Raw genomic sequence first — 24,946 nt, forward strand, 5'->3', positions numbered from 1 at the left:
AATAGAAACTTGGTATTTCCTCTGCAGACATCTACTGATTCTAGGTTAACTGGGTACTGGAATCCTTTACTCCTTGTTAACCTAAAAGAGAAAAAGAGCAGGCATAGAAGGTCCTTTCGTAAACTTTGGGAGAAGAAAATTTCAAAATAAACCCAACCCAGTTATGCGGAGTTTCTGGGAGATCAGTAAAAGTGCATCGAATATTTCACATCTACCTCCAACATTCTGAATAACTTCCCTGTTGAAATCAGTGAGAAGAGGAAAGTGAATCTTGAGTACAACCTGTACCTTGAATTATTCGTCTTATCTCAGTTACCAAGGAATGGGTGCCTAAGATCAGTTTATCACAGTTAAGCAACATGGTAACTGGCTAATTAGTATTCATACCTTGAGTATAAATTAATAAGTCATAAAACTAACACTGCATGTTTTTATTTTTTAAGGAAGTTGTTGGCAATAGTGCTGAGGTGAGATATATTTACTAAATTTAAAATGCATTCACGTTATCCAGGATGTGTTAAAATTTACTTGAACTTTTTTTTTTTTCTTTTTTAGCAGAAGTATGTTCAAAAAGAAGAAGATGTGCCCTCCCAAAGCTATCTGGTAAAATTTTACTAAAAGTTTATCAAAGGCAAATGTACCAAGGAATGAGTATGAATGTTGTACTGATACATTATTTCTCCTTCTCAACGTCTGCTACGCCTTAATACATAGCCGTCTAACAGACTCTAGATGTTTACTGATCCCCTGCAAAAATAAAGCCAACAACTTTTTTATCCCAGGGTTTTTGTTTGTTTGTTTGTTTTGTCTTTTGTCTTTTTAGGGCCGCACCTGCAGCACATGGAGGTTCCCAGGCTAGGGGTCTAATCGGAGCTGTAGCTGCTGGCCTGCATCACAGCCACAGCAATGCCACATCCAAACCACATCTGCAACCTACACCACAGCTCCCAGCAATGCCGGGTCCTTAACCCACTGAGCAAGGCCGGGGATCAAACCGAATCTCATGGTTCCTAATCAGATTCGTTTCCACTGCGCCATGACGGGAACTCCTATCCCAGGTTATTAATTCATGCTTTCATGAGATTTGTGTTTTATAGTCTATTTTTGGATCTGAATAACATAGTATTTAAATGGCACCCTACAGATTTGGCCAGATTTGAGTTGAACTCTAAGCTCTACCTTTTACTAGCATGTGATGTTAGTTATTTATCTGCTATAAGTCTGCAACCTAAACTCTAAAATGATAATATAATAATAGCAATACACAGCACAAAGCAAGCACTCGGTAAACGTGGCAAGTCTCACGAAACTTAACATGTGTTTGCCCACTTCATCTACTATTCTAATTTAACTTGGCCAAAGTTAAATCCTTTGTCAGAAAGCAGAAACAATTTTCAATTTTCTTAGCAATTCTGACATGACACACTGTAAATAAAAATGAATATTCATTCACATTTGACAGCATGGTAATTTATTTCACATTAAAAGTAAGTTATGAAAGTAGTTTTTCTAGTATTAAAATATAATTGGATTAGTCCAAATTATCTGTGGTTGAAGTAACATTAAAAAGAGGATTACTAGTTCTTCCTTCTTTGCTCCTAGGAGAGGTCATGTTATGATTCTAGTTTTATTACTTGAAAATGATAGGATGAGACTGGATTGTCTCCAAGCAATGGACAATATTTTTTTTTCTTGAATAGGGACATCTTCAAGGACTGAACAAATACAAACTGCGCCAGCTGGTAATATCTTTATTATAATAACACAAAATTAAACTGTGCAAAATCAAAATAATTAAGTTGTAAATTGGGTCCACCTCTGAATATTTTTTAAGAAATTATTTATTCTAGACTTGACCATTAATAATAACTGACAAATAATCCAAATGATTGCCTATGTATTTACTGTCACAGCTATTTGTTTCTATTTATTCCGAGAATAGCATTGTAAATCAGGAGATGTTCCTGTCATGGCACAGTGGAAATGAATATGACTAGGAACCATGAGGTTGCAGGTTCGATCCCTGGCCTCACTCAGAGGGTTAAGGATCTGGCATTGCTATGAGCAGTGGTGTAGGCCGGCAGCTATAGCTCTGATTAGACCACTAGCCTGGGAACCTCCACAGGCCACAGGTGCAGGCCTGAAAGGACAAAAGACAAAATATATATATATATATTATTAATCATATCCATAATTGCTAGCCAGGGAGAAATTTCCTTTTTTTACTAAATTCTTTATCAAACCCTCTTAGACCCTCCCACATGATGAATTATATTCAGAAATTTATTCTTTTTATTGTTGTTGCAAATTCAGTCTTGAAAGGTGTTCCATAAATATGCCTGCTTCTTAAAGCACAGATACGCCAAATAAACCTTCCATTTAAGGAAAGAGTGTAGACTCAAGAGAAGGAACCAGGAGTCCTAAATATTCCACTTGCTTTTGTCAAAATTCTCTAAGAAAGAGGAGCTTTTTTGCTGCACCTTGGGTTAAGGGGCCATCATTGTCACAGCTGTGGCTCTGGTTGCTGCTGTGGCACAGGTTTGATCCCTGAACTGGGAATTTTCACATGCCATACGTGTGGCCAAAAAAAAAAAAACCCAAATAAACATAAACAAAAAGCTCTAAGAGGAAAGAATTGGCAGATTGATTGATCTAATGGTCTATGAATCCATTTCCTTAGGTGTGAAATGGAAATACAGTTATTCTCACTCCCTGGTGTTATTTTGAATATTAAATGAGTGATTGCCTACTCAGGTCTCCCTAAGTCCAGCTTGTAGCAAGTCCAGTAAAAGCTTCATTCCTCCTTCTCCTGCCCCCACTCCACAGCCTCTAGAAAATTTGCTGCGCTCATGAGACTTCTGATAACATTATGAAAGTCTTTCATCAGGATATATGTTTGAACTATAATGTCATAAACTCTATCAGCAGAGGTATGGATAGATAAAAAACATATCAATTAGCAAGCCCTTCTTCCACTATTTAATTTTGATCCTTTTGAGTATCACAATCTTTCATTTGGAAGGTCAAAAAAAATTTCTTAGCTATAGCAAATAAACAACCTAATTAGGACTTTAAGGAAAAAAGCTTGTCAATTTAGGTAAATTACCTTTTCACATTTTCTTCTGTTATATATGTAAGATGAAGAGAGTTAAAAATGAATTTAATTTGGACCTCAGTTTTTACTCTTATTTTAATACTTGAGTTGCCTGTGTTTATAAAGTCCAAATAAATTTAAATTTATCAGTACTTCACTGGAATTCATCATTACTGATCTAAGAAATTACCTGAATAATCAGTTTTAGGACTTAGCTCTGATATGACAAGGTCATAACCCCCAGAAGTGTTAGGACCAGTAAAGCCTTGCTCATTATGTTCATCGTATTTCATAGGTGGTCGTCAGTTTTTAGCATAGTCCTCAAGTGCATGAAATTACCTAGCAAATCTCTGTTATTCACGTATGAATAAAATCAATATACTAAAAGAAGATGTTCTTTCTTTCTTAGGAAGCTATTCATGACCAGGTAAAGTTATTTATTTATTAAGTGTAAAATATTTTAGTATTTCCTTCATGTGTTATATTTTTATAATATGCATTCCTTTTTTTTGTTACAGAAATATATCCCAATAGAGAAATTTATCTCCTACCCATATCTGGTAATATGTTATTTAAAATTCACCAAAGATAATATTTAAATAAGTGATTAATAGTCTTATATGGAAAATATGTATTCTTAGAGAAATGGTAGGTTTTTCTTTTCCCCAGGGTATGATTTTTATAAATTCTTTATTTTCCAAACTATACTAAGACTAGCCTTTAGTTGAATATTTTTTCTAAAGTTAGAAAATAAAAAGTGTATTGCTATTTTTTTTCATAATTTTGACCTAGAATACTGTCTATCCTAAATTTCATGGATGATGATATACTCTTGGTACATTGTAAAATGAATGTGTTGTATCAGAAGATATCTAAGTAATTTAAAATGTCTTTCCTTTAAATAGGAACTTCACAGAACAAATGAGGACAGGCATACCCAACAGGTAATATTTTGTTTAATAAATTACACAGTTATATTGTAAAGTTTAAATATGTTTGTTTTTAAATACCCTCATACTTTTGAGGGGATTTCTTTCTTAGGCAGCTCTTTTTATTTTTTTGCATTTTGGGGCCACACGCAAGGCATATGGAAGTTCCCATACTGGGGGCCGAATTGAAACTGTAGCTGCTGACCTACAACGACAATGCCGGATCCTTAACCCACTGAGTGAGGCCAGGGATGGAACCTACATCCTCATGGTTGCTAGTTGGGTTTGTTACTGCTGAGCCACAAGGGGGACTCTGCAGGCAGTTATTTCTTATTCCCAACTTTCTGAAATAATTTATATTGATCAATCAGAGATGAGAACCATGTGTCACTCTTCTTTGGAATAAGATTTGTTCTATCCGGTCTGTCTCACCTGACGTGGACAGCCCATTTGTAATTCTGAGCACTATGAAGCATTCATCTCCATGGTTGCATTAATTTCTCCTTTAAGACATACTTTAATTTTGCATTTTTGTCCATAATTTGATTCTTAAATTCAATTTACATTTAGGAAACTCAAACTCACCATTATGCTCTTTTAAGCAAAGAGAGTGGAGATTTACTAATTGACACTTTCTCAAGCAACCATTTGGAGCCATAGTAAATGTCTGTCCAAAAAAAATCTTCCTGATCCTCTGTTTTCTCCTCTGTGAAGTGAGATTATATATAATACCTAACAGAAACTGACTCTTCTCCTGCCCTCCCTTCCACTGATGCCCTAGTGCTCCTGGGGCTTCTGCTTTCCTTTTTAAGGCAATGATGAGTTACCATGAAACATATGTTACTCTACCAGTTCTGATTCCTGTGAATAGCTACACCAATTCCAATCATGGAGGCTTCCAATCACTATTTGCTCTTTAGGGAATCTTATAAGGATGGTAGAGTATGGTTCATATGTCTAAGAAGAAACTTCCTCTAGAGAAGGCAATTGGGAAAATTTTAGTATGAGTTCTCAGATCTCTAACATAAAAAGCATTTCAAGTAGGTTGCTTCTTACAGCTTTGGTTTTATTTAGCCTTAAAAAGGTAACTCTAATTCTCTTTTTCTTTCCAGGGAGAGCCTATGAAAGGAGTGAATCAGGTAAGAGTGAGTGTGTGAGTGTGTGTGTGTGTGTGTGTGTGTGTGTGTGTGTGTGTATTAATACTGCCCCATAAGCTAGTGCTATGCTAGTATTTCTTGGCTATTGATTGGTGTTGGACTCTCTAGAGCTGGTTCTAACATTGCTGTGGAAGATCTGATAGATCTGATTGCCAAAGGAAAATGAATGAATGATTCTATGGTCGTCTGTGAGTGATGATAGCTTCAGGTCAACTTTAAGTCAGGACAATCTCAACCAGCTATTTACATTGTTAAAATTTGACCTGTTATTAATCTATAGTACCATGTAATGAAAATAATTTGAGTTTTCAATCTTAGATCTGACACCTTATAATTACAGGACCTTGAGCAAATTGCGCTATTCTCTTTGAGCACTGCTTTTTCATTTGTGAAATTAATATATGGACCTATCCATTTATTTCCTCCCCAAACTTCCATATCCTGATTTTTGCAGTGTCTTTCTATATCTTCACTTTGAGAAGTAGTAGCTATGCATTCAATTCAGTTTCTTCAGTCTACTGATGGTTCAACATATATATATAGATATATATATATATAGATATATATATAGATATATATATATCTATATATATATACACACACACAGACACACACACGGCATGCTAATTAAAAAGAATACAAAGTAAATCACGGAGTTTTCTCAATATGAATGTTATTAGGGAGAAAAAAAGTTCCTCAAGATTCAAAACATAGTAGTCATCAATCAGTTTTATGTGCATCTTTACTGTGCATCAGATTTACTCTCAATTTCTTCTGAAATTCTCTAATCACTTCTGAGCCAAAGTAAGAGAAAAGGCAATTACTCACTTCATTTGAGATTTAAAGGGTACACTAACCTCAACTTTTCATGTAATTCCAAAAAAAAAGAGGGTGATGATTATAATCTCAATAAGAGTATTTGATAGCAATAATTTAATCATGGTATTTAATTGGATTTAAATTACAAAACTATTTTTTCCCCTCTCTCTCTGTTAAGGAACAGGCCTACTTCTATTTTGAGGTAAATTTATTTTATTTTATTCTTTTATCCAAATGATTTATAAAGCAAAAATATCAGTAAACACATTTATAATATAGTAATCTTTATGTAGGTAACCACAGCAAAACTGGAAATGTTTTTATTTTTTATTCCATCAAAAAGCACATATTTTCACCTAAATATGTAGAGAATTATGTTATGCATAAAAACAAGTAAAACATCATGATAGATGAACAGAGGCACCTATCTTGAAATTTCAGAAAGGAAAATGGTTTGGCACCAAAACTTTATAATTAGGAAAGGATAATGTGTTAGGAATTGGAGAATTCTTTTCCCTTTATTCCTGGAATTTCTGAGAGCAGAGGTATGGACCCCGAGTGGGAGGCCCTTCCTTTTCTTTGAGCTCAGTGTCTTCATGGAAAATTAAGCTAAAGAACAAAATGGCCAAAAAAGTCCTTTCCAGTCCACATGTCCATGAGGTTATAAATTATATAATAATTAAATTCACACCCCTACATTCCTCTGGGCTCTGGTAACTGGACTCTGATTAGTAATGCAGATTCGTGGAGTTCAATGCTGAATATTGACCTTGAAGAAGTGATTTCTTCATTACTCACAAGTCTCCCAAAAAGCCCTTTCCAAAAGTTCCTTTGCCATGATCCACTGCATGGAAGAATGTGATTTCTCTGTTTTCCTTGCAGAGTAGATATCTCTTGTGATGCTAATAGCCATGTCAGAAGTGAATAAAATGCTTCTTTTTTTCAGAGATTCTAAAGAGCAATTTCCCATATCCTGTTGCTATTTCATTCTCTCTAGCCTCTCCACCAGTTCTACCAGCTTGATGCCTTTCCCTATGCTACCTGGTATTATCCTCCACAATATATTGCTCACCCATTATTCACCAACATCCCTCAACCCACTGCCCCTGAGAAGGGTGGAAAAACTGAGATTCTGCCTCAGTGGTGGTAAGTTCATTTAAATGACTGTATATTGATGTTCTACCAAAGGAAATAAAAGAAAACTTCTTAAAGAACATACCATAAAAACAGATTTAGAATAAACATGACAAAATCAATATCTAGAGCGTCGTAGTAGAATTTTTCAAAATGGGAAATTGGCAGGACGTTCTGATATCTGCAGCTAATGTTAATCCACTACTCAGGAACTTGTGGAGCAGCGCTCTCTGTTCTGTGAGATTCATTCTGATGAAGTCAGGAAAAAGCTTTCTATCCAAAGCAAAAACACAGTAATTTCATTTTATCCTCCTTGCAATTTTACTAATCTCTAAAGGCTTTTCTTTTGGTTATATACACCCATGATATACATTACAATTCAGTGTGGGGACTAAAGCACAGATTTTGGCATCCAAAAGTCCCAAATCCAAATCCTGACCTTTTTTGCTTACTTAAAATAATGCATTAATGCTTATTTTTATAATTCTGAAGGTGATTAAAGACAATAATCTGTTAAGCATAGTGCTGGGAAGATACATAGCAGTCAGTTTTTATTGATTTAGTAAAATTGTACTGCTGACTATCTTCATCACATGATTTTAAGAATTTTTGTTTTTTCAGAAGAATTAAGTGACTTCTCAGGAACTCCACAATTATGGCCTTTGGTAAGTTGGAAATCATTTGTGGAACCATCGATCCTCTTTTCGTTTAAAGACTCATTACGAAGATATGACTGTAGACTATAAAGGTTTTTTTTCCTGTAGTTGAGCTCCTTGTGGACACATTAGCACTTAGATAATAATTAAATTGGCTTGGACATTTGCAAATGTTTGTTTCATAATTATACTATATGTAAATAGCAATCAAATTAGATAATTTCAATGAATATAATTTATTATATTGAACCCCTATACAAGTATAGGAGCATGAATGCTACTAATTTTCCATCAAGATGTGACCTTGAGATGCTGGTAAACCCAACAGTGGGATTCTATTTTTTATGATCACTACAATAAAAACCCTTAGCAAGTCATGTGATAAAACCAAGTATTTGTTTCTCAACAAGAAAACAGACTTAAACGTCTACAGACTTGTTTTAATTAACTTCATCCATTGTACTGGTGTTTCCGATTGTATGCCAGTAGGTGTGTGTGTGTGTGTGTTTGTGTGTGTGTGTTTTCCCTTTCTAGTGGTGGAAATTTCCCTTCCAACTGATTGAATTAAGGCAAATGACAAAACATATGGGAAAGGTTTTTCTTTGAATTCCTTGGCCATATTTTCTCTGTTACTGCAAAAGAAAATACTACCTAGCAATAAATTGTCTATATAACTTAAAATTATCAGGATAAATGGATACATATGTCAGTCACAGGAAAGAACAAATAATTTTGTGTTTCATCTTAAAATGAAGAGAAAATGATTATTCAAATGCATCATAACAGTGTCTCTTCCATTGAAAACATGTAATATAACCTACCACATATTTCTTTTTCTATTTACAGATGTGACTGAAAATACCATGCTTGAAATTTCTCCTCTCCATCTACCATGTAGAACCATTTTATCTGAAGACTTTGACTGTTCTTTTAGAACAGGGAAATCCCAAATCGAAGTCAATCTTCCTTCTTGAATTCTTTACTCTATATTAGATAGCATATAATCCTTTTCCTTTGGCAAAGTTGTCCTAACAGTTTAGTGTCTAAATTTCAGTTGTATCATGCCAGTAGGAAGACCACTGAATCAGAGGGAATTAAAAGTCTTTACTAAATTTCAATATGGAAATTTTGTTTAAAAAGCCTTTGAATTGCTTCTCCTGTAAGTGCCATCATTTCAAATAATTGTGTGCAGTGACTGAGATTTTTCTTCCTTCTTTTCAATAAATTACATTTTAAGGCAGAACTCCTATTTTTTGTCATTATTCCATTCAGCAGAATTTGCACAATCCTGTTGAGAGTCTTTATGCCTGTAACATTTTATTTTCACTAAATTTTTATTACACTTTCAACCACAATTCAATGAACAAAATGTTAAATCTTCATGCCTAGCTGATGCTGACAGGTTATAAGCTGGGTCTAGGATCTTTCATTTGAAGTCACCTGTCTATAGGATATTGTCCATGAGAACATAGGTGTGGCTGCAGAGAAGAACAGTGGTATGGCAGTTGTGGGTGCACTGGGAATTTGAACAACACGGCTAAGCTGTTTATTTATGTCACCAGAACCTGTTTGAGCCAAACTCATTTGATTACATTTGATTATTATACACTTACTTTTATAATTAGGTAGATTAGATAATAAACATTTAATAGGTTAGACCATGGCATACAGTAACACAATACTCAGTGTCCTCCCGAACTCCAGTGAAGAGTTATTTCTCAAAATGACAATAGTCGCTTGCATTAATACCCTCAAAACCCTGCTGGAATTTACTTTCCAGAGTTTATTCCAGGGTCCCCAACAAACCCTATCTGCTGTGACTCTTTAAGAAACTTCTTTCCACCAGGTCATAAAATACAGGTGGCAAGGTCTCTTGTACCACAACCTAAGCGACCTATTTTGTTAGCAGTTCTGTCTCTTATCGATTATATATATAATTGATATGCACATATATGCATAACACCTAAACATGTATTTTTTGCCTATAACACTTTTTAAAGACATTTAACATTTGATGTCCTGCCTTCTCTCAGTGTTAAGAGGTACAAGGTTAAACAAGTTGTTATTTAATCTGGAAGTTTGTCAACATTCTCAGACTACTGAACCTGCAAGAAATTAATGAAGGGTACAGAGCCCTATGTCTTCATAGAATGTATCTCCCAGCTTCTGTCATCATGTCAGCTCCTAAAGAATCAAAGCCACGAAACTTCACATGCTGTGAATCCTGTAGGAATAAATTCATCAATTTAATGAATACATGATGAGCCATAGTACAGCAAAAAACATGTTTTCTGTAGACTTTTGGTTCAAGACAAAAGTAGAATTGTCCTTAAATCTGTCCCATGAGATAGAAGGCTCTGTTTTAAAGATGAAGATAAACTGTTTCTGGTATTTTCTTCTCTTTCTTTAGATTTTAAGTCAGAATGGGGAAAAATGCATATACAAGCTATAAAATAAGTATCAGGAATTTTTCTGACATGTACCACATTTAAAATACCACCTATAATAGGTGTCACCACCTCATTAAATTTGCAATAATCTCTAATTATTCTCCAAGAAGCTATTCTAAAAGCCAGATGGGCAAGTAGAATAGGGATGTAATTCACTATCTTTCAGTCTTTACCAGTTTCTGTAATTCCCCCAGTAATGCAAAATTACTGTTTTATTATAGAAGGAAACAAAATAATTGTTTCTAATATTTTTTGACCTCCTTATTCCATATATCAAGTAGGTAAAATGGGATGAGACCAGTTTCCAGGTCTACCCCGTCAAAATGTACACTCTGGTCTGAGGACTTAGCATAAACAGTTTAGATTATCACTAGGCTTGAGGGGGAAAGTCTGGTGGCAACACCAACTATTACTTGACTCAGAGAAATGTCAACATTGGCAATAGATTTTCCGGACATTTTCCATTCCAGGCAGTGAGTGGTAAGACAGAGCATGGATCTTAGAGTCTGTCAGAAGATCAGATACCTCACTTTATTCAGGTAAATGTCCAAGACTCAGAAGGCAAGTACCAGGGTTGGAAATATGATGTTACGGTATGATTTTTTTCCTGTAGAATTTTGTCTTTCCTTTCATTCTAGAGCTATGGATCCATAAACTGATTCTTATTTGTAAATTGCAAGTGGGATGAATCATCAGTCTCTCTGATAGTAGGTTGAACCAGAATTCTGTTTACTAAAATGTTTTTGTATTTATATATCAAAAATCACCCTGATAAGCCTACCATTAAATTTTCCCAAGGATACAACAATTACCCTCATATAGAGATCACATCCAGTTTGACCAATTCTCATGCAATAATTACTCTCTTAACTATACCTCTGAATTTTTTAATTATCTTGCTTCAGAGTTTACCAATTGTCACTTGGTTTGGTGACACTAGTCTCCTTCCATTTTCCCTGAGGTTGGAAATGAAATTTCAATTACTTTGCATCTCCCACCAGAGTTCTCAGTCAATTGTTTAGCACAGAAGAATTTCATAAAAGTTTACCCTTCAAGGCAAAGTTTAAAGGAGAATAATTTATCCTTTGTAGACACAGGGAAGTGAAGGGCCATTAGAACTAAGCGTATCTATTTATGGATGTTTAAATATTTCTCTTTCGATTATGATTGTCAAACTGCCTTCTAGAGTCTGACAAATAACAGAAGCAGAAAAAAATACAGTTGTGAAAAAACAGTGCTGACAGTCAACTGAAGAATATGTGCATTCCTCATTGGCTGCCCCTTCCAATGCATTGTTGCTGTGCAGGAATACACAGGTCAAGTGTAAACAAATTTGGGGACTTCTAGGTGAAACTAGAAATGTTGATTGGTGTGTAAGACCTCCTATTTTTAAATATTGGTCTAGTGTTTTTTAAATATAAAATACATAGTCTCCTTCTCTTTATTGGCCAGACCCAACCCCTCTAACACTAGTCTATGTACTATACTGTACTTTAAGTCATTAAGTAAAGGACTTTCTACTTCCAGTCCAATCAAGGTTGAATCCCAGTTACAGTGAAGTGAAAGTGAGAAGTAGGAAATTAGGGTAATAGTTAGCTACAGTAAACAAAGAAATCATGATTCCATCATGAAAAATACACAGTAAGTGTTAGGGGCTACATGGGGCTCATTGTTAAAATGGCTCATCATGCTGACCCATGAGACTGACCATCTTGTTCAAGTGACATCCTGTTTTCGCCACTGGTGCCTACTTTCCCAAGACTACAAGACCAGGGGGGACCACACACCTCCAGCTCTCTCAAGATTACAAGTGCACCCTACCGTGAGACACCTCTGACTTTTTCATGATGACGTGACCACCAGAGTCCACCTGCAGGTGAAAGATAAACTATAAACTAAACTCCCCCTGCTTCAGGAATCAATTTCCCCTCTGCAGAGTATAAGAAGGCCCTGCTAGAAGGGCGGGGGGGCTGACTCTTCTCAAAGGTCAGTCAGCCTCTCCTTTTTCCTTCTAATAAATTTTCTTCTCTTTGCCTGAACACCTGACTCCTTCTCTTTTTCTCCATGCTCTCCTTACAGTAAGACCTTCAGGAGCACTTGGGAGCAGGCAGTTCTGTAAATTTTCCATACCTTCCAATATATTCCACTTTCAATAGTTGGGTTCCTATGGTCCTAACTTTCACAAGAACTATCCATTTTGTGGATTCATGTCATATTAATCACTATAGATTAGATTTTGCATGCCCTCTCGAATTCATATGTTGAAGCCCTAACTCCCCCACTTGATGGCACTTGGAGGTGGCATCTTTGGAGGCAAATAGGTCATGTGAGTGGGATGTCTATGAGTGGGATTAGTGCCCCTCTAAGAAAAGCTAGGAGAGAGCTTGTCTTTCTTTCTGCCATGTGAGGATACAGCAGAAAGGCAGGCACCTGCAGGCCAAGAGGGAGCCTTTACCAGACACAGGATCTGCTGGCACCTGGATCTTGGTAAATGTTATTCTGTAACTGTATGTCCGTGAGTTGCTAAGGTACTGGCTGGTAAACATTGTTTAGTAATAAGCGGATGTGGTTTACACCAGATTTAGGAGAATCTAGGAGTGGTGAAGTAAATTGGGGTTTGGCATTCAATTGTTAAGACTCATTATATAGCTAAAATATGCCTGCTTGATGAGCTTATTGTAAGAGAATTTCACAAGTCATTTTGAGCTTCCTAGTATTGAGGTGCTTTGCACACCCTCTGTTAGTGGCCTAAGAACTGAAGATAACACATGTCTTGTGCTACCAAGCAGCAGGAGGATAAATGAAGTTTGCTCTTGAGATCTCAGTACCTCTTTCATCTTTCAATGCATGCCCTTCTCCTGTTGTTGTACTCTGTCCTCTGCCTGTAATAAAGCTATTCTGTTAGTGTAAACTGTATGGGTCTCCTTTAGCTATCAAAAATGTTAGGTCTTGTGTGATTACCACCTCGCTGTAATATACAGCAAAAAAAAAAAAAAAAAAAAAGGGAGAATTCATCTGCAAGTTCTCTCTCATCTCCTGCTTCTCATTCTAAAATTTTCACCTCAGTGGGGGCTAAAACTATGCATATAACAGTAGCAATAACCAACTATTACAGTTTCTGAGGAAACCCAGTCCTGTGCTATAGTACACAATCCCATTCAAGTCCAAGAGCAAAGAGGTGAGTCTGCATTGATGAGGTCCCAACCACAGGGAAAAGGAAGAAGACAGGCAATATACTGAATGCACACATCACAATGAATCACCACAGATACTTACTTCCAGGCTAAGGGAAAGAATATCTCTAGTTCCCCATCACTTTCTCACATTTTCTGTCAAGTTGTACCTTCCCTCAGATAACCAATAGTCTAGCTTATCACACAAGAATTTAATCGATCATTAGATTCTAATAAATTCCACTTATTGGATTATATATTCCATTATATTTTGGCCTGATTACTGTCATTCAATGTTATTTATATAAAATTCATCCTTGTTTTTTTGTGGCAGTAACTCATTCATTTCAACTGCAGTAGGATATCCCATTCCACTTTAGACCATGATTTATTTGTACAAAATACAAATTTATACAAAGTAATGTAAATGTTAATTCACATTTATGTTGATTTTAGTTTAGGGTATTAGCATTGTTAGGAGTATTGGGTAAATGTTTTTAGAATACATATGAAAGCATATTATGGTTTTCTTTTGGTTATGTACCTAAGAGAAGAAATGTTAGTTATAAGATAAGCAGATGTTTATTTTTGACAAAGACATACTGCTTTCCAAGTTGCTTGAACCATTTTATACATATATTAACATTACCTGGCATTTATTCAGTTTGCTTATTTTTTTAAATACTTGGTTTTACCAATTCTTTTCATTTCAGCTATTCTGGAGGTTGTGTCATGATATTATCTGGTATTTTTAACTTGCATTTTCCAGAGAAATAATGGTATTGAACATCTTTTCATATATTTATTGACAATTAAAATAACCTCTTTGGTGAAGTGCCCATTCAAAGATATTGCTTGTGCACTATTATATTAGTTGCCTTTGTTATTGAAATATGCCCAATTAAATTTTGAACAATTTGGGGACTGGATTCAGACAAAAAGTTCTGCTGGCCATATCAGGTTTGAGATATTAATTAGATACTCCGATGTGGAGAACAAGAATGCAGTTGAGTGCTTGAATTTGGAGTTCAGAAAAAAATAAGTTTGAGGACATACATGTGGAAGCTTCAAGCCTATGAATGGACTTAAAGCCATGGAATCAAACAACATCAATCAGAGTAAGGCTAATCCCTAGGGTATTCCACACATTGCATGTTTGGAAAAGGAGAAAATGCCAGAAGAGAAGATGCAAAGAAATAACTGGTGAGTTAAGAGGGAAATCAAGGGCTTATCAGGCTTAGGATTTCAAATAAAATTTGCGATAGTTCAAAAAAAAAAAAGGAATGATTAACTGGACCAAATAGCACTGATAGTTTGGGTAAAATAAACATAGATTGGTAAAATGAATGTTGTTGGTAATCTTGAAAAAAGTGGTTACCATAGGGGTAAAGCTCAATGGGAACAGGTTGATGAGAGAATACTATGTGAAACAATAGACACAGTAGTTTGGACACTTCCTTTCTGATGGTTACCATAGAGCAGTCTAAAGAACTGCCAAGGATGGAATTTTTTCTTTAAAGATGGGAGATATTATAGCCTTAGTATGGCTTGCATTTGATCCTGAGGTAAGGAAAACACTGAGGATGCAGGAAAGATGAAATTACTGCTAGAGACAAGTCCTTGTGTAAACACAAGGGGAGGGAATCAAGTTTACAAATGTAGGAGTTGTGTAACCAAGCAGGACCCTGTGAAGCCTTCCCACAGTGGATCCACACTCCTGTCCTCTGCCTGCATTTTTGTCTATAGAAAAATTTTAGTCAAAGAATCAATTTGATCAGAGAAGTGAGAAAATACAGAGAAAAAGGAATACAGTCAAGCAAGACAGAATAATAATAGTTTAGCCACTCAGCAATGTCAAGGACTTATGGTTCTTCCTCATGGACTATAGATAATATGCTGAGCCATGTCCTTGGAACGGTTTTGCAGGTGCTCAAACCCCTACCAGGCGGAAGAAGTCAACTGAATGCTACCCACAAACACGTAGACCCCAGACCAGTTGGAAACAGAAGGTTGATGATGCTGACTCCTAATTACCTCATCACTAAACAGTTAGGAAAATATCCAAGGGCTGATCATGCCCGGCTCCTTGAAGAGTAAGAGTAAGAGTCCTCACCACTCCTCCAAGAGGGACACAGTCCTCGAAGCACTAGCCTGGCAATTAAAGCTACTTTTGCCAGTTTCCACATTTCTATTTGGCATCAGTGTACAGAGGCAGCTGATACTTCAGTGATAGTTGGTAGACAGATAATTCATTGCAATGAAAAAATTACTCAGACAGAGACAAGGGATATCAGAGCTTCACATAAGTCTACTCTCTTGGGCATTAATGGCTAAAACAACATCCTTCAGCTCATTCTCATTGTGACACTGGCACTGGCTGCTCTAGTGTAAGTGAGGAATGTGGAGCCACACGGACACCCATCCTGCACTGTGCGGGGTGCTATTCATATTAAAACTTCAATAAAACCCTTTCAACTGACTGTGTTATAGATGCAAAAGCTGAATCTTTGAGAGCCTAACTTATACAGCACCATTTAGCCACCATGTTACAGAGCCATGATTCAGATTTTACATTGGAAGCCTTCTTATCTAGGAGGATTATAAAATTTAACATCCAATGCAGATACTTTTGAGAGTGAAAGGCACAAGCATAATAGTTCAGCTGAGATAAGAGGTATAAACCAAGACTTTCTAGAGTATATGCAGCATTAGATCACCCTGCCTTTTCCTCCATTTTTGATATAATTTAGTACTCAAGTCAAAGCATTCTACTCAATTTCAATTTTTCCGTGGCTATTTTTAACATTAATAATAACTTTAAGTTAACTAATAAAGAGACCAGTTAGGTTTGGAAAATTGTAATAAAAACAGGAAAACTTAAATATGCCTAAGGATTAATTTATTGAAATGACTGGTTAGGAAATTATAATTCCATAAATTATTTTTATACATATTTTTGAAATATTCATGGTATTTCCAACTCAAAATTGAAATTCTGTGCTATTAGTTGAATTAAAATTTTTAAAATAGAGAATTTCTGAGTCAAATTCAAATTAAGATGAAGGCCATATAAAGCATAAAATAAATAAGAGAGTAAAGTTTCATTTTTTTCATGTAGACTCATTTAAAAATTATTTGGTAGCATGATGCAAAGATTGAAAAGTTGTCACATTTCCAGTCGCAGTCAATTCTGCGGAATAGAGAACAAATATAGAATTAATTATGTTATAAAACTAATCTCTTCCCCTCTGTAATTCTGATAATTTTATTACAAATGTACCATGCTGTGCCCTATCTTGGAGGCATATAAAAGTTCCTCTAGGAAGAAATATCATCTCACCTAGAATTGTTTTATTAGCTATGAATTATTATTATTATTATTATTATTTTATTAGATATGAATTATTATTATTATTATTATTTTATTTACTATATCATGATCACAAAAGGGTGTGTGTTTTAAGAATCTCAAAACTGTATTGACTTCCTTTTTTAAGCTTTATATCTGGACTAGTGAACTGCATTTTGACTCATGAATTAAGAGAAAATATATACATTTTAAATGAGATTAAAAATACTTGAAGTTCATAAAGCCTAAGTTAGAAATGTGAATGCAGTTGGTCTTTAAAATAGCTCTAATATATTTACATAAAAGTAAAATAAATTATTTTTAGTTTTCCATAACAATGATGAAAATCAAGCGTAAGTATATAGGCAACTGAAAGAAAACCAATCAAATCTGCCAACAGTACATAAATACAATTTTGAATGATTTGAAATAGAAAAGATTCATAGCTAATTAAAAGATTCAGTAAATAATCAATCAATGAGAATAAATTGATAATTAATAATTAGGTTGCCATATTGATGGAATTTGCCTTTATTTTAGGCTTATCCAGGAGAATGAAGTGTAGAAAGATACTAACTATAAAAATGATTAATCTGATTTTCAAACTCTTAAAGCTTACCAAAAGTGAGGAGAGGGCATTAACTTTGAAATCCTCTTAGACCTTAAAAATTAAAAAATAAAAAAGTGAATAAATACACAATTCATCTTTTGGCAAGAACAATTTCCCTGAGTATTCCATGAGTATTGAAATAGGCATCTCAGTATCTTGCCCTCAAATGTTCATATATCGAAACAAGATGTGAAATGAGGCATGTGGGGAAATAATTGAACATAAGGAAAACTTCAAAATTGCAAATAATAACCAACCTTCTTAGGTTTGTTATTCCAAGCCACATGAGATTGTTACATTTAATTCTGGCTTTAGTATACCTTAAATCCTCTGTCTTTATCTCAATTCTCAACAGACCAATTAAATCATAATCCCTGAAATTATCTCTTCCCAATATTCAATTTCCCCTACATATAGAGGTAAGTACAATTATGTCAGAATCTTTGTGGGTAATCCTGGACTTTGAGATTTGGGAGGAAATCTCCCAGTTATTGGTTATTCTATTTGTAGCTAATGTTGAGAATCACTATCTAAACTATGTGCATTTTGGAACCACTTATTATTCATTGTCTCTTTTATTCTAGAGTTCTTGCTTAATTACTCTAACAGCAACTAAACATCATAAGTGAAACAGCACAGTGAATAAACTTGGACTTACAGGGTTGTAAACTGGGGCAACTGGTTGAGGCACAGGGTAGAACCCTCGGAGAGGGCCAAGTAGAGGATCCTGGTAGAGCAGAAGGGCCTGGAAGGGCATATCTCTCTGGGGGAAGGGCACCACTTGCTGGGGAACAGGCAGGACTTTGGCCTGAGGCAGGGACAGCAGGGGCTGAGGAGCAAACATGGGGGTCTGAGGAACAGGCTGGGGAATCTGGTGCATCAGGGACTGGAGCAGAGGCAAAGAAAGGCCTTCAAAATCAGTGAGAGTTAGGCTCTGGCCTTCCACAAAAGGCTCTGCTGGAGATTTAGGGAAGGGCATTCCTTTACGCTTGGGAACAATGGTCTCCTTAGCTTTGGAATCTTTCATTACTTCAGGATGAAGAAGAGGCACCACCACAGGGACCTGGGCAAGAGGCAGGATGTTTTGTGGAAGGATGGGGTAAGGAATGGGTCCGGTGTAAGGATGGGCTAGAGGCTGGGGCTGGGGAAACTGGTGGATTTTATTCTGGCGTTCATCCTGGAAAGAAGGAAAAAGAATCGTTGAGTCCGTAATGCAGCTACAACTGTCATTCATGATGAATTAGCTGCCTCTTTTTTTGAACAGTCATAATTAAGTGAAAAGAGAGCAAATCGTTCACTTCTTTTGGTTTAGGAATCATACCATGTGAGGATTACTGGGTAAAATGCTCATGGAGGGACTGCTCCCTAACCCACTTCCTTCCTAGGCAATGCTCAAAGCCAAGGGAAATAAGTGTTTGGAGATGTCAAGATTTGTTTCACCTTTTCCTGAGCTGCCTGCAGAGCTGTAGCTACTTACTTTGGTCTTCAGAGGGTACAGACTTTACAACAATGTGTTGATAATAGACCAAATTGTTTTCATATAATGAAGGAAGAGTTCTTCCCAAAAAAGGCTTGGATAACTCCAAGATTTATATTGTTTAAGTCTTAATTTGTGTTTTTAATTCAAGGAGGTACTTAATGGCAAACTTCCAGCACTACTTCCCTTGGTATAAAGTGGTAATCTTGAGTTTTTAAAGAGGCATAAATTTGTAAATTCATTTTGATTTAGAAAATATTTGGGGTAAGTACCAAATAATCCAACTTCATTGGTAAAACAGGAAAGCTTAAATATCATGATTGGATAAATACGTTACCACAAGAGTAATTTAATTAAAGAATTTTATTTCATCCTCAAATCCTTGTTTTTAAGCAAGCCCTGCTTATTAATAACTATGCAATGTTGTCACACAATTGTGCTCTCAATTGTTCTGTATCTTACTTTTCTCAACTGTGTAATGGAAATTTTTTAAAGACCTTCACACATTCATAAATGAGTATAAAAGCTACAGAATGTTAATGTAAAAGCATTGGATAGTCACTGTGTGCCAGCTCATCCACCCTATTGGCTTATGAATGTTCTCAATTTTACAGAAGAAGAAATTGAGGTACAGAGAAACTTGGGACCAGGGTTATACAGCTGATATAGGATCCAATCAGGATTCGTGGTGCACCACCTCCCTACTCTTTCATCAAGGGGATCACAGCCCCGAACCGGAAATGTTCCCATTAAGTGCACTTACTGAAAACAGGTATATTGTTGGTAAAATGAATAAATCAATAGTTATTCACAGGTACTTATTCTTTACTCTGGAAGTTGATTATGTATTTAAATGTGTCTATGTCTTTAAAATCTTTTCACTTTGTCATAGTTTAATTTCTTACGCTGATTTATATTAATACCATGTTTTTGAGTGAACATATAAACATTTTGCATATATCATGTTTAATAATAATTTTCAAAATATGCTCATCATGAACAAATTACCTCTGTTTGTTGTTGTTCCTCCCGCTTAAGCTTCTCAATTTTCTCCTAGAAAACAGATCACACCAAAAGAAATGTTGCTATTTGTAACAAGTAAACAGGAAGTTTTGAAAATAGGCGTATTTAAGTATGAAGTCTTTACCTTGCTGATGTGAGTAATAGATTCCTTTAGAAAAATAAAAATAAGATTGAGTTTTAATGAACAATTCTTATTTGTCAATATAAGTCAATAAATGACATTTTATAGGTTAATGTGGACACCTTGTTTGATAATATTATTTTAATTGCTGGAAATTTATGTTACACTATTCTGAATAAATCTATTGTATAAAAGAAGAACTGATGATGCCGTCAAAAAAGGAAAGAAAATGAGTGAGCATAGTAACAACAGAGGCCTATAACAGATACTAATTTCTCTCTATTACCCTTCTTACAATAACAAAGGATCTCTAATAACCCATCTGATTTGAAAAGAATAACAGTCATTGAAAATACAGTAATCAGAGTTCCTGTCGTGGCCCAGTGGTTAACAAATCCGACTAGGAACCATGAGTTTGTGGGTTTGATTCCTGGCCTTGCTCAGTGGGTTAAGGATCCAGCGTTGCCATGAGCTGTGGTGTAGGTCGCAGATGCGGCTCAGATCCCACTCCCACATTGCTGTGGCTCTGGTGTAGGCTGGTGGCTACAGCTCTGATTAGACCCCTAACCTGGGAACCTCCATATGCTGCAGGAACAGCCCTAGAAAAGGCAAAAAGACAAAAATATGTGTGTGTATATATATAACCACTGATACCTTTGTTACTCATTCTTAGTCCGCTTGTTATGAATTGTAAGAAATACATATCCTCCCTCTAGGATCTTATAACCTTTGTGAAGAGTCAAAGTTTAGTGATGTACCATTTCACTAACAGGTGATAAGAGACTCAAAGAGTTATGTGAGGGTTAATATCTACCTGACTGACACCCTGGGCAGATTTAGGACTAGACTAAGTCTAACTACCTCTTATTTACTAGACCGCTATTATGCTATTATAATGACAAGATGTGTCCATATTCATGTCTGCCCCCTGACTACACTGCGCCATCTTTCTTATGGGCTTCCCTCTTTCCAGTTTGTACCGCAGCTCTAGTTAAAGTCTGATACATAAATGTATCAATAAATGTCAAAACAGTGAATGAGGTTAATATAGAGAGAGATCAAGATAGAAAAAAAGACTGTACAGTTCATTAAAAAAAAAAAGAAGAAGAAGCGGGGCACAGTGCCACAATTTCAAGTAGCCAGTCAACTCAGAAATGGCTAGAATGTTAAATCCTCCAGACATGTATTCTCTCTTTAAATATATACAATGGAAATTTACATTAGAACTTAAGTGTCAGAATATAGATATGATGGCTTCATCAATGCATGTTCATGTTCACACTAAAAGAAAGATAGTACAGTTTTTTTAATTGTTCTAAATTTGGGAAATTACCTATGAATAAACATTGGCTTACCTCACTGCTTGAAAGGCTTTCCACAGTCTGAAAAGGAAAAAAGAAAGGAAAAGTTGAAATTCAACCTCCAGCTAAATCTGCTAGATCATCAGAAAGTTTTACTATTTTATGCTTGGGAATTTTTCTCTAAATAAAAATATCTTACCTCACCAGATGCATTGAGTTCTTCCTTCTATAGAGAAAAAAAAGAAAAACCAGCATTTTAGTCCCCATAGCTGACTCATTATTGAACATTTTTCCTATCTGAATTTTACCTTCCTTATGCAGAGCTATTTCACAAACTGAAAAAATATGTTCCACGTCTTTTGAGAGACTTGTAATTGCTTTTACTTTATTTAAATGTATTAACTTTTTACTGGTATATTTTTATTTTTCCTTAATGAGGAGTTTTTTATGGATAACAAAAAAAAGTTATTTTCATTTGTATTGAATACTTTCATTATGATTATGAATATGTTTGTGATTATTGTCTCATACCCCATCTTCTGGAGTATCATTCTCTGTTCAATAGACACAGGTAGGATTTAACTGGGTGCCCTAGAGATCATATATCTCATCACTGGAAGAAGATGGAAGTGTATTTGTGTAATACTACTCTTTTTATTGTTCTCATATGTGTTTCTTCTTGTTTATCTGTTGCTTATTGGTTTGCTTGTGATTACCTTAGGCACTGGTGGCACAATACTACAGAAAGCATTTGATCCAGATGTGTGGCCCCAGTGGGTATTGTTGAGATAGTGGGTGAATGCAAGGAATTTTCTTAGAAGGGAAAAAATAGACAAACAAACAAACCTGCTCTTCTGCATTATTTATACCTTTACAGTGTTGGTAATACCATTTTCTACCCATAGGAAGGTAGTACTATTCCTTATTTATTTAGAGATTTTTTTTCTGTACTTACCGCTCTTGCAAGGGCAAGAGCCACGAGGCAGGCAAGGATGAGGAGCTTCATGGCGATCAAGTCCTGTGAATGGGGAAATGAGGGAAAAAAATGTATATGACTGGTCAATCTAATATATTTCTTATTTTATTTCCTCTAAAAGAAACCAAAGGTGTAATAAAAATGTCTGATAGAAATTTTGTCATATGACCAGGGTCAACAACTGCTATGACTCCTTAATCTTACATGTCAAGTTCCTATTTCATTGCCAGCCATTCAGATTTTTTCCACTAACAGCCTTATCCTACTTCAATCTTTTTCATCTCATTTCACAGTACATATTAGTTTTTTCTTTTTTCTTTTGAAATACAGAAGCTACAAATATTGACAGAAAGCTTAATTAATGGATTCAAAAATATTTATTCGGCACCTTTTAAAATTTTTTAAAATTGAAGTACAGTTGATTTACAATGTTCTGTCGATTTCTGCTCTACAGTAAAGTGACCCAGTCATACATATGTAAACATTCGTTTTCTCATATTATCTTCTATCATGTTTTATCACAAGTGATTGGATAGAGTTCTCTGTGCTGTACAGCAGTTTCTCAGTGCTTATTATTTAGCACTTTTTATTGCCAGACTTTGCTTATGTGCTGGAATGTTAGCAGTGAACAAAATAGTAAGGTCTCAGCCCTATTGGAGCCTCAGTTCTTCAGAGAGGAAAGTTATCAGATAAAATGTATACAAAGAAGGTCATATTTTATTTTAGCTTTATTGAACTAAATGATTTACATGGATAATTGGCTTATACATAGCTTTTTATTTCCATAAGACTGAGCTTTTCATTTTAGTATTTCCTTTACTTGCTCCACTTATCCAGATGTTTTCTTGGGCAGATTTGTTTGTTTCTTCTCCATATATATCCACCTCACAGTCTTCATCCCCCATACCTAATAGCATCTCTTCTCCTTTGTGCCACGTAATTGTGGAGATTATACACTCTCCTTCTTTTATCTCTGTGAACATGTGTGCACTTGTCTCTTGATGATTTACCAAAAGGTCAGGTTCACTTGCCCAATCCCCACTCTAGGCTGCTTACCACTCCAGGCTATCTCCCCACTCCAGGCTACTTCCCCACTCCAGGCTACTTCCCCACTCTAGGCTACTTCTCCTGGCTGCATAGCATAAAATATGTTAATACTTTTGACCAAAATGTACTAAATGGTGGATTTTACTGCATTTCTAAAAGTTTTGTAAGAAAATAATGCTTGTGCCACCAATATACCTTGACACACGATCTTCAATCCAAGATTTTTACTAAATTAAGACTTTTCGCCCTAGATTTTTCTCATGGGTGCTGTCTTATTCCTTATTGATTTTACTTTATGCAGAAATTCTCAAACATTTCCAAATAATTTTTACTGTAAAGACTGAAAAAAGAATATAGTACTTTATTAGAATTGTTTACAAGTAGGGAAGATATTACATGTTCTTTATTTTATAGTTATAATTTTATTTATAAATTTTTAAGCCAGGATTTTTATTATTGCCTTTTTTTGGCATATTGAAATTCCTAGGCTAGGGATTGAATTGAAGCTGTAGCTGCTGGCCCATGCCACAGCCACAGCAACGCTGGATCCTTAACCCACTGAGCAGGTCCAGGGATCAAACCCATGTCCTCATGGATACTAGTAGGGTTCATTACCACTGAGCCACAACAGGAACTCCATAAATTTTAAACTATTCTTTATTTCAGATCATGTTTTCCTTCTTTTTTGTTCCCAGATAAACTCTGTTCCACCTAGGATTTTTTTTTTTTTTTTTTTACAAAATAAACATTTTGTTTGTCTTTAATTTAATTCTGTATTTTATGAATCTATTTTAATATTTTTGAAATATCATAATATAAATGGTAAATTGAGAATTTGGATATTTTAAACAATTCTGACAAATATGCTCTTCTTCTAAAAATATTATTTATAAATATTTTAAGGAGCACATGTTCCCAAACAAATCTCTCCATTTCTTGACTGACATGCAACTTCTATAAACTATTTGTGGGCTAAAACTTTCTTAATAATGATTACTCATATCCCCATACTATAAATTAAATGTATTTGCCTTTATGGCTGTGGTATGTTTAATCAATTTGAGAGACATTTAATTCAAGAAATGTATCTTTTAATACAGCCTGTTAACTAGTCTTTTACTAAAGGAAATAGCAGTCACCATTACTACATTTTGTTAGATTCATACAACACGGTCATTTAAATTTTTATCAAATCTTTACAGGCACTTCTATTTTTTTAACCTAAGTACTGAAAATAGTATCAGCACTATCTTAAATACCCACAAATACTCTATATATTAAATACATATTTTTAAGCAACTATGTTCTTTCTATATCTCAACATAGTTTAAGATCAGGATGAGAGGATACATTGAATTGAATCTGAAATTCTTACCTTTTCTCCAAAGTGGAGGACAAGAAGTGAAGGAGGAAGTGAATGGATAATCATCCACTTCTGTGGCTATTTTTATACAGTATTTAATGACATGCTAATTGTGTGGTTGGAAAATAAAATCAATAGTGAGTTTGAATTCCAAGAAATCTGCATGATTAGAAAATGATTTCTTCCTATTATCTATCCCCAGAAATTCTGAGGAGCATTTTAACAAGTGGATAATTTACCATCTGATAAAGAAAATCCATCCAGGAA

The 24,946-nt window shown here is 35.2% G+C and overlaps 2 protein-coding genes and 1 long non-coding RNA gene across 3 annotated transcripts in view; 2 read left to right on the forward strand and 1 right to left on the reverse strand.

The window, feature by feature from the left end:
* Positions 1 to 485, forward strand: part of CSN1S1 (casein alpha s1) — a 37,995-nt gene extending 37,510 nt beyond the window's left edge. Inside the window, exon 11 of the mRNA XM_047798124.1 lies at positions 444 to 485. Within this exon, the coding sequence (XP_047654080.1) occupies positions 444 to 485 (42 nt within the window). The remainder of the gene's footprint in view (positions 1 to 443) is intronic.
* Positions 486 to 3,502: 3,017 nt separating this feature from the next.
* LOC125138126 (uncharacterized) lies at positions 3,503 to 7,138 on the forward strand. Its single transcript, XR_007137582.1, has 6 exons — positions 3,503 to 3,521; positions 3,613 to 3,654; positions 4,000 to 4,038; positions 5,136 to 5,162; positions 6,178 to 6,201; positions 6,997 to 7,138. It is a non-coding gene; the product is annotated as an uncharacterized LOC125138126 (long non-coding RNA).
* A 9,151-nt stretch (positions 7,139 to 16,289) lies between these two features.
* Positions 16,290 to 24,722, reverse strand: CSN2 (casein beta). Its single transcript, XM_047798953.1, has 9 exons — positions 24,692 to 24,722; positions 22,249 to 22,311; positions 21,493 to 21,519; positions 21,348 to 21,374; positions 19,996 to 20,019; positions 19,857 to 19,901; positions 18,030 to 18,548; positions 17,381 to 17,422; positions 16,290 to 16,602 (listed from the first exon to the last, which is right to left on the reverse strand). Exons 2-8 carry the CDS (start codon positions 22,297 to 22,299, stop codon positions 17,417 to 17,419), a joined length of 699 nt encoding a protein of 232 aa, XP_047654909.1. The 5' UTR covers positions 22,300 to 22,311; positions 24,692 to 24,722; the 3' UTR covers positions 16,290 to 16,602; positions 17,381 to 17,416.
* Between the last annotated feature and the right edge of the window lie 224 nt (positions 24,723 to 24,946).

The sequence above is a fragment of the Phacochoerus africanus genome, chromosome 10, assembly GCF_016906955.1.
Source record: "Phacochoerus africanus isolate WHEZ1 chromosome 10, ROS_Pafr_v1, whole genome shotgun sequence".
In the NCBI taxonomy this organism is placed as follows: domain Eukaryota; kingdom Metazoa; phylum Chordata; class Mammalia; order Artiodactyla; family Suidae; genus Phacochoerus; species Phacochoerus africanus.

What these genes read in the sequence shown, in the direction of transcription:
- CSN2 (XM_047798953.1), bottom strand. Translation starts at nt 22,299, where the DNA reads ATGAAGCTCCTCATCCTTGCCTGCCTCGTGGCTCTTGCCCTTGCAAGA. An exon ending in AAAGCCTTTCAAGCAGTGAG is followed by an intron (nt 20,020 to 21,347) that starts GTAAGCCAATGT and finishes ATTTTTCTAAAG; the next exon opens with GAATCTATTACTCACATCAG. An exon ending in AGGAACAACAACAAACAGAG is followed by an intron (nt 18,549 to 19,856) that starts GTAATTTGTTCA and finishes CCTTCTTTCCAG; the next exon opens with GATGAACGCCAGAATAAAAT.